Below are 12,346 nucleotides of genomic sequence, written 5' to 3'. Positions count from 1 at the left end.
AGATGACCTTGTTGATCCTTAAGAGGCCCTACTCTCTCCCTAGTTACCCTTTTGCCCTTTATGTATTTGTAGAAGCTCTTTGGATTCACCTTTGCCTGATCTGCCAAAGCAATCTCATATCCCCTTTTTGCCCTCCTGATTTCTCTCTTAACTCTACTCTGGCAATCTCTATACTCTTCAAGGGATCCACTTGATCCCAGCTGCCTATGCATGTCATATGCCTCCTTCTTCTTTTTGGCTAGTGCCTCAATCTCCCGAGTCATCCAAGGTTCCCTACTTCTACCAGCCTTGCCCTTCACTTTATAAGGAATGTGCTTACCCTGAACCCTGGTTAACACACTTTTGAAAGCCTCCCACTTACCAGACGTCCCTTTGCCTGCCAACAGACTCTCCCAATCAACTTCTGAAAGTTCCTGTCTAATACCATCAAAATTGGCCTTTCCCCAATTTAGAATTTTAACTTTTGGGCCAGACCTATCCTTCTCCATAGCTATCTTAAAACTAATGGAATTATGATCACTGGTCCCAAAGTGATCCCTCACTAACACTTCTGTCACCTGCCCTTCCTTATTTCCCAAGAGGAGGTCAAGTTTTGCCCCCTCTCTAGTCGGGCCATCCACATACTGAATGAGAAATTCCTCCTGAATACACTCAACAAATTTCTCTCCATCCAAGCCCCTAATGCTATGGCTGTCCCAGTCAATGTTGGGAAAGTTAAAGTCCCCTACTATTACCACCCTATTTTTCTTGCAGCTGTCTGTAATCTCCTTACATATTTGCTCCTCAATTTCCCGTTGACTATTTGGGGGTCTGTAGTACAATCCTATCAAAGTGATCTCTCCCTTCTTATTTTTCAGTTCTACCCATATGGATTCAGTGGGCGAACCCTCGGATATATCCCCTCTCACTACTGCCGTGATGTTCTCCCTAATCAAGAACGCAACTCCCCCTCCTCTCTTACCTCCTGCTCTATCTTTCCTATAGCATCTGTACCCTGGAACATTGAGCTGCCAGTCCTGCCCCTCCCTTAGCCATGTTTCAGTAATAGCTATAACATCCCAGTCCCATGTACCCATCCATGCCCTGAGTTCATCTGCCTTGCCCATCAGACTTCTTGCATTGAAATAAATGCAGTTTAATCTAGACTTCCCTTGGTCTTTGCCCTGCTTTCTCAGACCATCTGTCTGGTCATGTTCTGTACACTCTCCCTTACTGCCTTTTGTTTCTGTCACCACTTTATTTCCCACTGACTTCCTGCATCGGTTCCCATCCCCCTGCCACATTAGTTTAAACCCTCCCCAACAGCACTGGCAAACACTCCCCCTACTAGGCTGACACAATAGTGCAATATTGAGGGAATGCTGCATTGTCAGAAGTGCTCTTTTTTCCAATGAGACTTTAAACTAAGGCTCCATATGCCTGCTCAGATTGCATGGAATTTACAGCACAGAAACAGGCCATTCGGCCTAAATGGTCTATGCTGGTGTTTATGCCCCGCACGAGCCTCTTCCCACCCTACTTCATTTAACCCTATCAGCATATCCTTCTATTCTTTTCTCCCTCATGCACTTATCTAGCTTCCCCTTAAATGCATCTATGTTATTCACATCAACTACTTCCACGTGGTAGCAAGTTCCACATTCTAACCACTCTCTGAGTAAAGAAGTTTCTCCTGAATTCTTTATTGGATGGATGTAAACTATCTCATGCACTATTTGTAGAAGAGCAGGGAATTCTCTTTTTTAATCAACTAGCACTACCAAACATATTGTCTGGTCATTCATTTGCTGTTTGTGGGATGTTGCTGTGTGCAAATTGGTCAATGTATTTTCTTACATAACAATAGTAATTGCACTTCAAAGGGTAGTGGAAATCTGGAACTCTCTCCCCCAAAAGAGCTGTCGAGGCTAAGTCAGTTGAAAATTTCAAAACTGAGATCGATAGATTTTTGTTACGCAAGGGTAGTAAGGGTTACGGAACCAAGGTGGGCAGATGGGGTTAAGATGTAGATAAGCGACGATCTAATTGCATGGCGAAACAGGCTCGAAGGGCTGAATGGCCTACTCCTGTTCTGATGTTCCTAATCCATTGGTTATCAAACGCTTTCGGATGTCCTGATGATATGAAAGGTGGCTGTACAAATGCAAGTTTTTTCTTTCCTTGGGAGTGATGTGCATAAATAGAAATAGATCGCTTTTTCCGTAAAACAAAATGAGTGATTGAAACCCACCCATGACTTGTGACACTTGGCAAATCCATCTCAATTTTTAAAAAAAAATCTTATGCATTATTTTTTTTTCCCCCCAGCTCTGCCCATTTAAAAAGAATTGCAATAAAAACAATGCAAACACTAGAGCATACTGCATGGGAGGAAGGGATGGTGGTGGTGGTATGGAAGGTGTGCATGTGCGTGGATTTGCATCGCTTGTCCTTGCACCGGAGTCGCAGTGTGAGGTCCCTTTCCCCACCCCCACTGCGCTCTCGCGCGTGCGTACGTGCGTGCGTGTGACGTCGCGGCCGGCTCGCTGCTATGGCGGTTTGTTCCCTTTAAGGAGGCGGCGAGCGGTTGGAGAGCGGCGGCGGCGGGGGGGTGCTCGAGAGTTGAGTCTGTCTGGTGAGAAGGGGGGGGGTTGCACCGTTTGGTGCCAATGGAAATAAAGCAAACGGTATTTGGTGATTAGCAAATGGGCAGTGCCGGGCCCGAGGGGTTGCGTTTGCAATCGGGGGAGCAGGAGGAAGGGAGAGGGGGAATTGAAGACAAATGGAGGCAGGCGAGCCGAGGGTAAATGGGCCGGTTTGAGGCCTGTTGGCGGAGGCTTAGCGCCGGCCGTTGGGAGTGCGGTTGGTTGTGGGCTAGCGTTAAGAGGGGGGGGGGGGTGATGGGGTTAACTGGTTTATTTTGTACTTTTTTTTAGGGGGGGGGGGCGTTGTCTCTAACCCCTCCCCTTTAATTAGGTGTGTTTTTGGGTGGGTGATTGTGTGTCGCCGGCTGTTATTACAGTGCTGCCAAATACAGTCCTGGAATAATGGCTGTGCGGGAGAGACGGGGAGAGGATTCGCCACTAAATACTACAACTCAATCACTCCGAGCAAAAAAAATTGCAAATAAAATAACAATTTCGTTAACAAGTTAGCGAGGATCGTGAGCCCAGATCATTGTGTTCCTTTGTAGCCAATCTCAGTTGGATTAATTTGTTGGGTATTTATTATTCGCGGCCATTATTTTTAATTAATCTAATCGTTCTCATTTTGATCTTTTTTTAAAACAATGCTCTTTTAATAAACAATGCCTGATTGTAAGTTTTTATTTTAGGCCGAGCCTTCATTTGCAGACAGCATAGTGTCCTTAGGCTCGTTTTCTTTAGCAGTCTGTTGTTCTGCACCATTCCTGGGGAGGAGGGGGAGGAAGGGTTGGCTTTTCCTACAATTCTCACGTTGAGAGGGGGGGAAAAAAAATCTTAATTCCTGTCGGTAGGATCTGAATTTGGCAGGAAGTTTAAGAGGGGGAGGGGGAAGTGTTGCGCATGTGCAAGAAATTATCCATATCCTGCAAAAAATATAGGAGAGGATCCGAGGTGGACGAAGCTGCTTTAAAACCTTGTAACGACAAAAAAAAACACCTTTAATGGCAATCTTGCCCAATTTACTGCCTGAGTGTTTGCTGTTTTTAAGCCTCAATTGCAGATCACACCACCGGAGGTAGAACGTATTGCAATGTTTGAAAGAAATACTGAGCTAAACCTGTCAGGATTGTAGTCAAATGGGCCTTGTAGAGGCAGACAATCAATGAATAACACAACAAAAAATGTTTGTTTTGCTTGCTAATTTTAATACTTGCAATACCAAATATTTAAAGCTTTTATTTATTTTGTTTGTTTTTTAGGATTGCCCTGAATATTGAATTATGAAGTGCCTTTGTTGCACTCTCCAGTGTTCCTGGTTTGCTGCTATCTTGTTAGGATATTAAACGCTCCCCCCGCCCCCCTCATCCAGCTGCTCCTGAAAACACACATGGTGCATTGTTGTCGTTCCCCAGATCGTATCTGTTCACCAGAGCTGCTCAGTAACCTTCAGCAAGCGGATCAACGACCTCTAGGATAAATATAAAGTAGTTTGTTTTCTAGACCTACTGCCCTTGTTTCTGCTGCGGCTGCATTGCAAACATGGAGCCCTGCATGGAGTATTTCTTAGCACAAGTGCTGCAGAAAGACATGGGACGTCGGCTGCAAATTGCTCAAGATCTGATGGAGTACATAACAGATCGTCAGAAGTCCCATGATCTAGAACAGGACCAGTCAATGCTTGATCGAATGGTTGATGGCCTTGGTGCTGGTTGGGTAAACTCCAGTAACTTTAAGGTATGTTTGTTTAACAGCTTTAATATCTTGACTTAACTAACTTTTGCTAATGAAAGGTTTTAACACATATTCATCTTTGTGTTGTTCTGATTCAATAATCCATTATTAATGATTCCAATTTTCATTGCAAAGATAAATATTTGTTACAACATTTTTGTTAGGAAAAGTGAATGACTCTGGATATTATACATCTGTAGCCTATTACAAAAAATAAAATTGGAATGTTCTGTCTCAGGAACTTGTCCTGCTCTCTCTTGAAGTTCCGCAAGGAATCCATACTCATTGCATGCTTTGGTAATCTGAGGGTGATAACTTTCTGAAAATAAATACTAGCATCTCATTTGATTCTTTGCTTATGTATTTTATAATCATAATCCCAAGTTTTCCCAACCCTGTCTATCTCAAATAACCTGTCCAACTGGAAAGAATCTAGAAACTATTCCCATCATTTTTAAAAAATCTCAATTATATCTGCTAAGCCTTTGTTTCTCATACTATGCAACTCCTGGGACCTATCGTGATAGCTAAGAGCTCTAAAGCTAGGTATAACTTTGTTTCCTGTTCCTCCAAGGGCTTGAAATCACTGCTGTATATGGGTACCAAAACTGGGCATAATACTAATGTTCTACAGTGTATCAATGAGACCAATTTGATTTCCACCTTTGACAGATGTGTTTTGTGAGGCCATTTCCTCAGCTGGTTGTGCCATGGTTGTTTCACTTTGGGACAGTAGGTTTTGCTTCTTTCTGTCAATCCCTGGCTGTTGAGGCCTTGTGGGCAAGATTACTGGAAATACTACTGTATTTTTGGGGGAATGTCAAATTTCTGCAATCAATTAATGTGCATGGTACTACTTCATTATGAATTGCAAAGCCAACTGAACGCTACAAATGGGAAGCATTCAGCTCACAAAAAAAAAATCCTGGGTGAATCTGCTGGTGGAGCTTTTAGATTATCTGGGGCTTTGTAAATTAGAAAACTATGTGGATTAAGTTTAAAATTCTGTGCAGGTCCAATTGTAAATGCGCCCCAAGTAATTCTCTTCAAATTAAATCCAAATCCGTGTCAGAGGTAGTACATGCTTAGTGTGCAACAGAAGGATTTTGTTTCAGATCTGTCCAAGGAAAGTATGATGGAATGAGAGGTGCATGAAAATCTCAGCATCTGTGATAAAGTTACAGCTTTAATCATAACTGAATAAATTAATACTATGTATGGACTCTGGGATTAGAAAATTCCATTTACCAATCTGCCTGAGATGAGTTACTTTCCAGCTTTGGCAAGTGCCAATAAAAGGGGCAGAAGGAAAAGTTAACAAACAAGAAACTTCCATAAAGGGAGAATGAGTTTCAATAATAAAAACTGGCTCGCTCTCCATCATGCAGATTTCATTAATTGATTTCTGCTATTCTGGATACTTGTGTGTGAACATTTCGTATTAAATGTCATGACTTTTAACACACTGAATTTGGGAAAGTACAATAGACTTTATTCCACATGCATCTTTATTTAAACTTTTGTAAAGTACCATGACTTTGCACAAAATATACTGAGTTAATTTTTAACATTGAGCCAGGCAGTTCCTATATTAACTCCCACACACATGGTAGAAAAGATTTAAACGTGCATGACACCAAACAACATACTCCAGCAAAAACTACAACTCCTGATATGAGGACTAAAAGATAAAATTAGAATACAGGAAATGACTTGGAAAAGCTTTTACATATCTGCCTACCATCCTTTCATGCTCTTATCCACAGGCTGCCATTATGTCTGACACTGTTCCAAACCTATGATGAAACTGGGACTGTTTTTTGAACAGAATTCAGTCCAGTTTTTATCATTTATTTTCTCCCCTCTTAGCCTGAAGGCTGTGAAGGCAGCACTCTGGACCTCAAGTGGCTGTTCTTCATGAATCTGGACCATAAATAGGCTGCTCATCCCAATCCCATCATATTCCTGACCAACGTCCATGTGTACTTTCCAGCAGGAGTCACTGTATAGAGATCTTGACTGGGAACTTGGTGCATATGTAATTTGTATCTGCCTAGCCCACAGTTGCAGCATCCTGAAATTGGCGTTCTCAAAATAAAATCCTGGAATGTGGAACCATCTTAGTCAATATGGCTCAGTAACACACCAAGTGGTGCATTTGCCCACTGAGGCATGGGGCCAACCAGTTTCATTTATTTAAAAAATACAATCTAGCAGGACAATGAATTATGATGTTTTAGAGTTTTACTAATCAGTAAGAAATTTGTGCCTCATATTTACTGCGAAGGATGTATTTACCAATAGATAACTTTGAATGTCTTGCTTTAGCAACTTGTACAATATTTATCCGCAATCATCCATAGTTGCCAGTGACTATTATTTTATATTGGTTTTTGGTCCTCCAACACTGTGTCATCTCCAGATTCAACTATTCCAATGCTGTCCTGGCTTTTCATCTCCACCATCTATAAATTTCAGTCATGATGTGGAGATGCCGGTGATGGACTGGGGTTGACAATTGTAAACAATTTTACAACACCAAGTTATAGTCCAGCAATTTTATTTTAAATTCACAAGCTTTCGGAGACTTCCTCCTTCCTCAGGTAAATGTTTCAGGAGCTCCTTGAAGCCTACGCATTTATACATATAGAACAATACATGGTGTTTACAGACTGCCCCTGCAACTGCCCGTTGCCAAGGCAATCACCGTGTTCAGACAGAGAGGTGTCACCTGCAGAACCCCCGAATACACATTCAACAAAAAAACAAACAGAGAAAAAAAACAGAGAGAGGCAGAAACATCCGGAAGGCAGAGAGAGCCAGCAAATGACCCATTATATTAAAAACAGATAACATTTGTTCGCTGGTGGGGTAACGTGTAGCGTGACATGAACCCAAGATCCCGGTTGAGGCCGTCCTCATGGGTGCGGAACTTGGCTATCAATTTCTGCTCGACGATTTTGCGTTGTCGTGTGTCTCGAAGGCCGCCTTGGAGTACGCTTACCCGAAGGTCGGTGGATGAATGTCCATGACTGCTGAAGTGTTCCCCGACTGGGAGGGAACCCTCCTGTTTGGCGATTGTCCGCGCAACAATCGCCAAACAGGAGGGTTCCCTCCCAGTCGGGGAACACTTCAGCAGTCATGGACATTCATCCACCGACCTTCGGGTAAGCGTACTCCAAGGCGGCCTTCGAGACACACGACAACGCAAAATCGTCGAGCAGAAATTGATAGCCAAGTTCCGCACCCATGAGGACGGCCTCAACCGGGATCTTGGGTTCATGTCACGCTACACGTTACCCCACCAGCGAACAAATGTTATCTGTTTTTAATATAATGGGTCATTTGCTGGCTCTCTCTGCCTTCTCCGGATGTTTCTGCCTCTCTGTTTTTTTTCTCTGTTTGTTTGTTTTTTTGTTGAATGTGTATTCGGGGGTTCTGCAGGTGACACCTCTCTGTCTGAACACGGTGATTGCCTTGGCAACGGGCAGTTGCAGGGGCAGTCTGTAAACACCATGTATTGTTCTATATGTATAAATGCGTAGGCTTCAAGGAGCTCCTGAAACATTTACCTGAGGAAGGAGGAAGTCTCCGAAAGCTTGTGAATTTAAAATAAAATTGCTGGACTATAACTTGGTGTTGTAAAATTGTTTACAATTATAAATTTCAGCTCATCCAAACTCTACTGCCCATATCTAGTCCCACTCACCCATCACCCCTGTACTTTATGACCTAAATTAGTTCCCAGATCTCCAACACCTCCAATTTAAAATTCTCATCCATGTGTTTAAATCCCTTCATGGCCTTGCACTTCCCTACCTCTGTAACCTTCTCCACCCCTACAGTTTTTCCCATTTGAAGTTTGACTAGCATTGCCAATTTCCCCTGTCGAATATGGATTAATATTTTGGTAAAGCATTCCCATTATTAAGTTACCATTCATGTGAAAGAAAAAAAGCTTTAGTGTTCAGTAGAAATAACTTCCTTTCTTTCTAATTTGTCAGGAAACATAAAATAATTTGTTGGCCCCTTAAGCACGAATTTAGCAGCAATTCTGTGACACCAATGGGGAGCAGTGCTCGCAGAGAGTATGATATCGCAGAATTACCTCTCATTAGATCGGAACCTATTGTGAGAGTGTTAGTATCAGAGAAAACAGGGCTCAATCCTGTGAATGTTTCACACACGTGGTATCTTGTTAGGGACGCTAACAAGTATTTGTCCTGAAGATTTGTCGTTTATCTGAAATATGCTGATTACACATTTTAAAAAAAATTGCAATACATAGCAAGTTGTGGGTTTCCACAAACCATCTCCCTATCATGTCTTGTTTTGTTCTTCCAGTTCTCCTTTCCTGAAGGACACTTGCTGAGTTACAGTTTCCCAGACATTACTAGCAGTCTGTTACCTTGCCAAACTGGCCACTTTAGATGTAAACAATTTTACAACACCAAGTTATAGTCCAGCAATTTTATTTTAAATTCACAAGCTTTCGGAGGCTTCCTCCTTCCTCAGGTAAATGAGGTACATTTACCTGAGGAAGGAGGAAGCCTCCGAAAGCTTGTGAATTTAAAATAAAATTGCTGGACTATAACTTGGTGTTGTAAAATTGTTTACAATTGTCAACCCCAGTCCATCACCGGCATCTCCACATCACTTTAGATGTGATGAGGACAGCAACAGACAGCAGGCTATTTGAGCATAGTGGCATCACAGACAAGTCCCTGTTTTCACCTGCTGTTCATCTGTGCACTTTCCCAGAGGGATTAAAGGATAGTGAACAGCATTGGGAAGTCTGGCTAAGTTTTTTATTCCTTCTTACCCTAGGATCACTGAGGCAACTTATGGCGCTCCACTTCTGCTTTGACTGAAATTGTTTATCTCAGCACAATGGCTTGGTATAAGTGACATTCCCTCAGAACTATTCAAGGAGTCTAATGTGGGTGTGTGCAATTTTAATGGCCACGTTTTTCTCTTCCTGGGTTGTTTGCTAATGCGTTATCCCCTCTAGCTTGCAGTTAGATACATGTTTTTACACAAAATGCTATCCCCATCATTTGATGTGTGTACAATTCAATTTTTCCCTACAATCCCTTGTGAAATTCTGCTTCTAGATTAACATACCTTCTCTTCCTCTGCCCTCTGCCCCCGCCCCCAAAGATCCAGTCTTGGATGAGCCGCATTTTCCTACCGATAACATTGGGAAGACTGAAGCCGTTGTCTTCAGCCCCCGCTACACACACTGTACCCTTGCCACCCCCGATACTATCCCTCTCCTTGGCCGTTGTTAGATCGAACTAGACTGTTTGCACCGTGGTGTCCTATTTGACCTTGAGCTGAGCTTCTGTCTCCATATCCATTCCATCACAAAGACTGCCTGCTTCCACCTCTCTAACATCAGCCATCTTCACCTCCGCCTCAGCCTATCTGCTATGGAAACCCTCATCTGTGCTTTTGTCGCTTCCAGACAGGATTATTTTATTGCTGTCCTGACCGGCCTCCCATCCCCACCATCCATAAACTCTATAAAACCCCTCTTTGACCAAGCTTTTGGTCACATCTCCTGATATCTCCTCCTTTGGTTTAGTGTTCATTTTTTTTTGCTTGTTTTATGCTTCTGTGAAGCACTTTGGGACATTTTTCTACGTTAAAGATGCCATATAAATGCAAGTTGTTGATCACGATGCTTGTAAATTTCAAGAAGTTCACTTTTCTAATGGTTCATTTGATAAGTGTTATGCCAAGTATGATGCTGAGTCATACAGATAAAGAAGATTTCAGATTTGACTGCTTGCTGAGTTAGTGTATCTTAGTTGGAGCATCATTAGGGGCACTACAGATGGCCCTGGTGCTCTTGGGTTAGGAAGGGGAAAATTAGGAATGGTTTCTGCTTCTGAGTGCAATTCATTGACTACTGCTGCAAAGAGAGGACATTTAAATGTTGAGTGAAGACAAGATTGAGCTTGGCTGTGATGCTCTCTGGTAAATAGCCTTTCAATATTCGCTGTCTAGGCTCCGGTATGAAGAATGGTTACTTGGGCGGAGCGTTTGATGTTTATGGAACCATTCCCCATCATGAGTCTGCACTATCCGGAGAAAAGTTGAGAAAATTGATTTTAAAAATCAAGGAATTGTTTTAATAGAGCAAGCTGTACAGTTACTCCTTTGTTCCTGATGGTAGTGCTTCTTGCTATCTGTAAAATGTCTTTATAACATAAGTGTTGATGCTTGTGAAGAAATTTCTTTGTAGGGCAAGAGAGATTTGTCAGTTTTAATCCCCAAGATGGGATTCTCTGTTGCTCTAGGGTAGTCTTGTTGTGTAGCCTTATGATTTACATTTGTGATATTTTAAGAGTAGGTAAAAATATCTTTAAAAGGGGGCAGTTGCCTTAGTACTAGAAGCTAGTACTGAGAAGCTTGTGGGGGTTGCCTACAGCTTGAAGTGGAATATTTAAAATTTTGTATGCTACATGCAGATCGTTTTTGAGTTTCTTTTGGTCATGTTTATAATTTTTTTTCTAATCTTGTATAGTATCCCTTCTCAGCAGGCCACCCAACCTTGCATCCCTGCTGCCAAATATGCAGGATGATGGTCTGATCATAAACGGTTGACAGTAGCGACCCGGACCCTTGGGGGAACTTTCTCCCCACTTGACTTAGCTCAGATTGCAAATTGAGATGTGGCAATTGAACCTAGATTCATACCCACCCAATGACTCTGAGCATTAGCGGCTTTTTCACGTTTGCAGTCCAACAGCATGTTTTTCTTTATTTTTAAATATCTTGAGTTAAAACATGACCATGATAGAAATGACTAAGTGGGAAGCCAGCTTCTAAATTGTTCATCTACCTAGAGACATGCAAATAATCTTTTGAACTAAAATTAAATTAGATTTCTTTTGGGACTTTTTTAAGTAACAACAAGACTGCAGCTATCTTTTTTGAGGGTAAGACTCTTGCTTTAATTTAAAAAAAATATTGCTACTTTTTCTTCTCTCTCTCCCTTTCCTGAAGCGTTGCTGTATTAGTTTTGTGAGGGGACAGTTACCTTTCGGTGCCTTACCCAAGTAACCATTAGTCAAGTGGGAGCCTTGACGGTGATTGTTGGCAGGCTGTTTACACAGAGTATCCAGCCTGCTCCTGTCATCACCTGATGTCAATACAGATATTAGCTTCCAGCAACTGTCGTTGGATAGCAAATAAGAGCGGGAATGCTTGACCATGTTTCTCTTCTGTCTCCACTCCCCCCAAACCTAGGGAAACTGAGGACAATTGTAGAACCCTGCTGTCTTCGTGGCTGTGATCAGCTGACTCCAACCTGAACCATTCTAATCAGTATGGCTTAGCTACTGACTGAATGAACTCACTTAAGGATCAAGAGAACAATTTCACTTTTTTCTGGTTATATTTTCCCCTTTCTCTGTTCTTCAGCTTAAAGGACAGGTCTGCTGCTCCCAGTGCTCCTCCAATACAGATAGGTTGCCAGGAAGTGCATGAATGGCTTGGTGCGACACTCCCTTTATTTTTATATCTCTGTGGGGAAAGTGCTTGTGCTTCAGCTCACACCCCACCATTCCTGCTTTGTTACTGCACTACTCCTACCATGTAATATTTTAATTGGAAGTTTTTAATTGAGTCTGAGGTACATATTCTTTCCAAACTACTTTCTAAAGCTGCTACATTGCTCATTGTCAAAAGATAACCTGATTGCAGAAAGTGTTCAAAAATTTGCACCTAGACTTTGCTTGGAAGTTGCATGTTAACATTTTGAGATACCTATTTGTGCTGCAAAGCTCCAGCTTTTATTGATTCATTTCCTAGAAGGACATACCTGTAACTTTGACAGTGGCAGATAATTTTACAATCCCTTCACCATCTATGCAGTAGAATTGTAATATTTGCCTGTTTTTTTTTAAAAGTAAAAATCTTCCCAAAGTTGCTTTTGCACACCTCAAAGCAGCTGGTGCAAAAATGCCTTGGTGATTCATCTG

The 12,346-nt window shown here is 42.1% G+C and overlaps 1 protein-coding gene across 1 annotated transcript in view; it reads left to right on the top strand.

Moving 5' to 3' along the window:
• The first annotated feature begins 2,529 nt into the window (after positions 1-2,529).
• Positions 2,530-12,346, top strand: part of clasp1a (cytoplasmic linker associated protein 1a) — a 335,495-nt gene continuing 325,678 nt past the window's right edge. Inside the window, exons 1-2 of the mRNA XM_067987125.1 lie at positions 2,530-2,614; positions 3,884-4,358. Of these exons, the coding sequence (XP_067843226.1) occupies positions 4,164-4,358 (195 nt within the window). The 5' untranslated portion in view covers positions 2,530-2,614; positions 3,884-4,163. The remainder of the gene's footprint in view (positions 2,615-3,883; positions 4,359-12,346) is intronic.

Source organism: Heptranchias perlo, chromosome 7 (assembly GCF_035084215.1).
Source record: "Heptranchias perlo isolate sHepPer1 chromosome 7, sHepPer1.hap1, whole genome shotgun sequence".
Lineage (NCBI taxonomy): Eukaryota > Metazoa > Chordata > Chondrichthyes > Hexanchiformes > Hexanchidae > Heptranchias > Heptranchias perlo.
The sequence above is the reverse complement of the archived record's forward strand: the minus strand, read 5'-3'. Positions and strand labels throughout refer to the sequence as shown.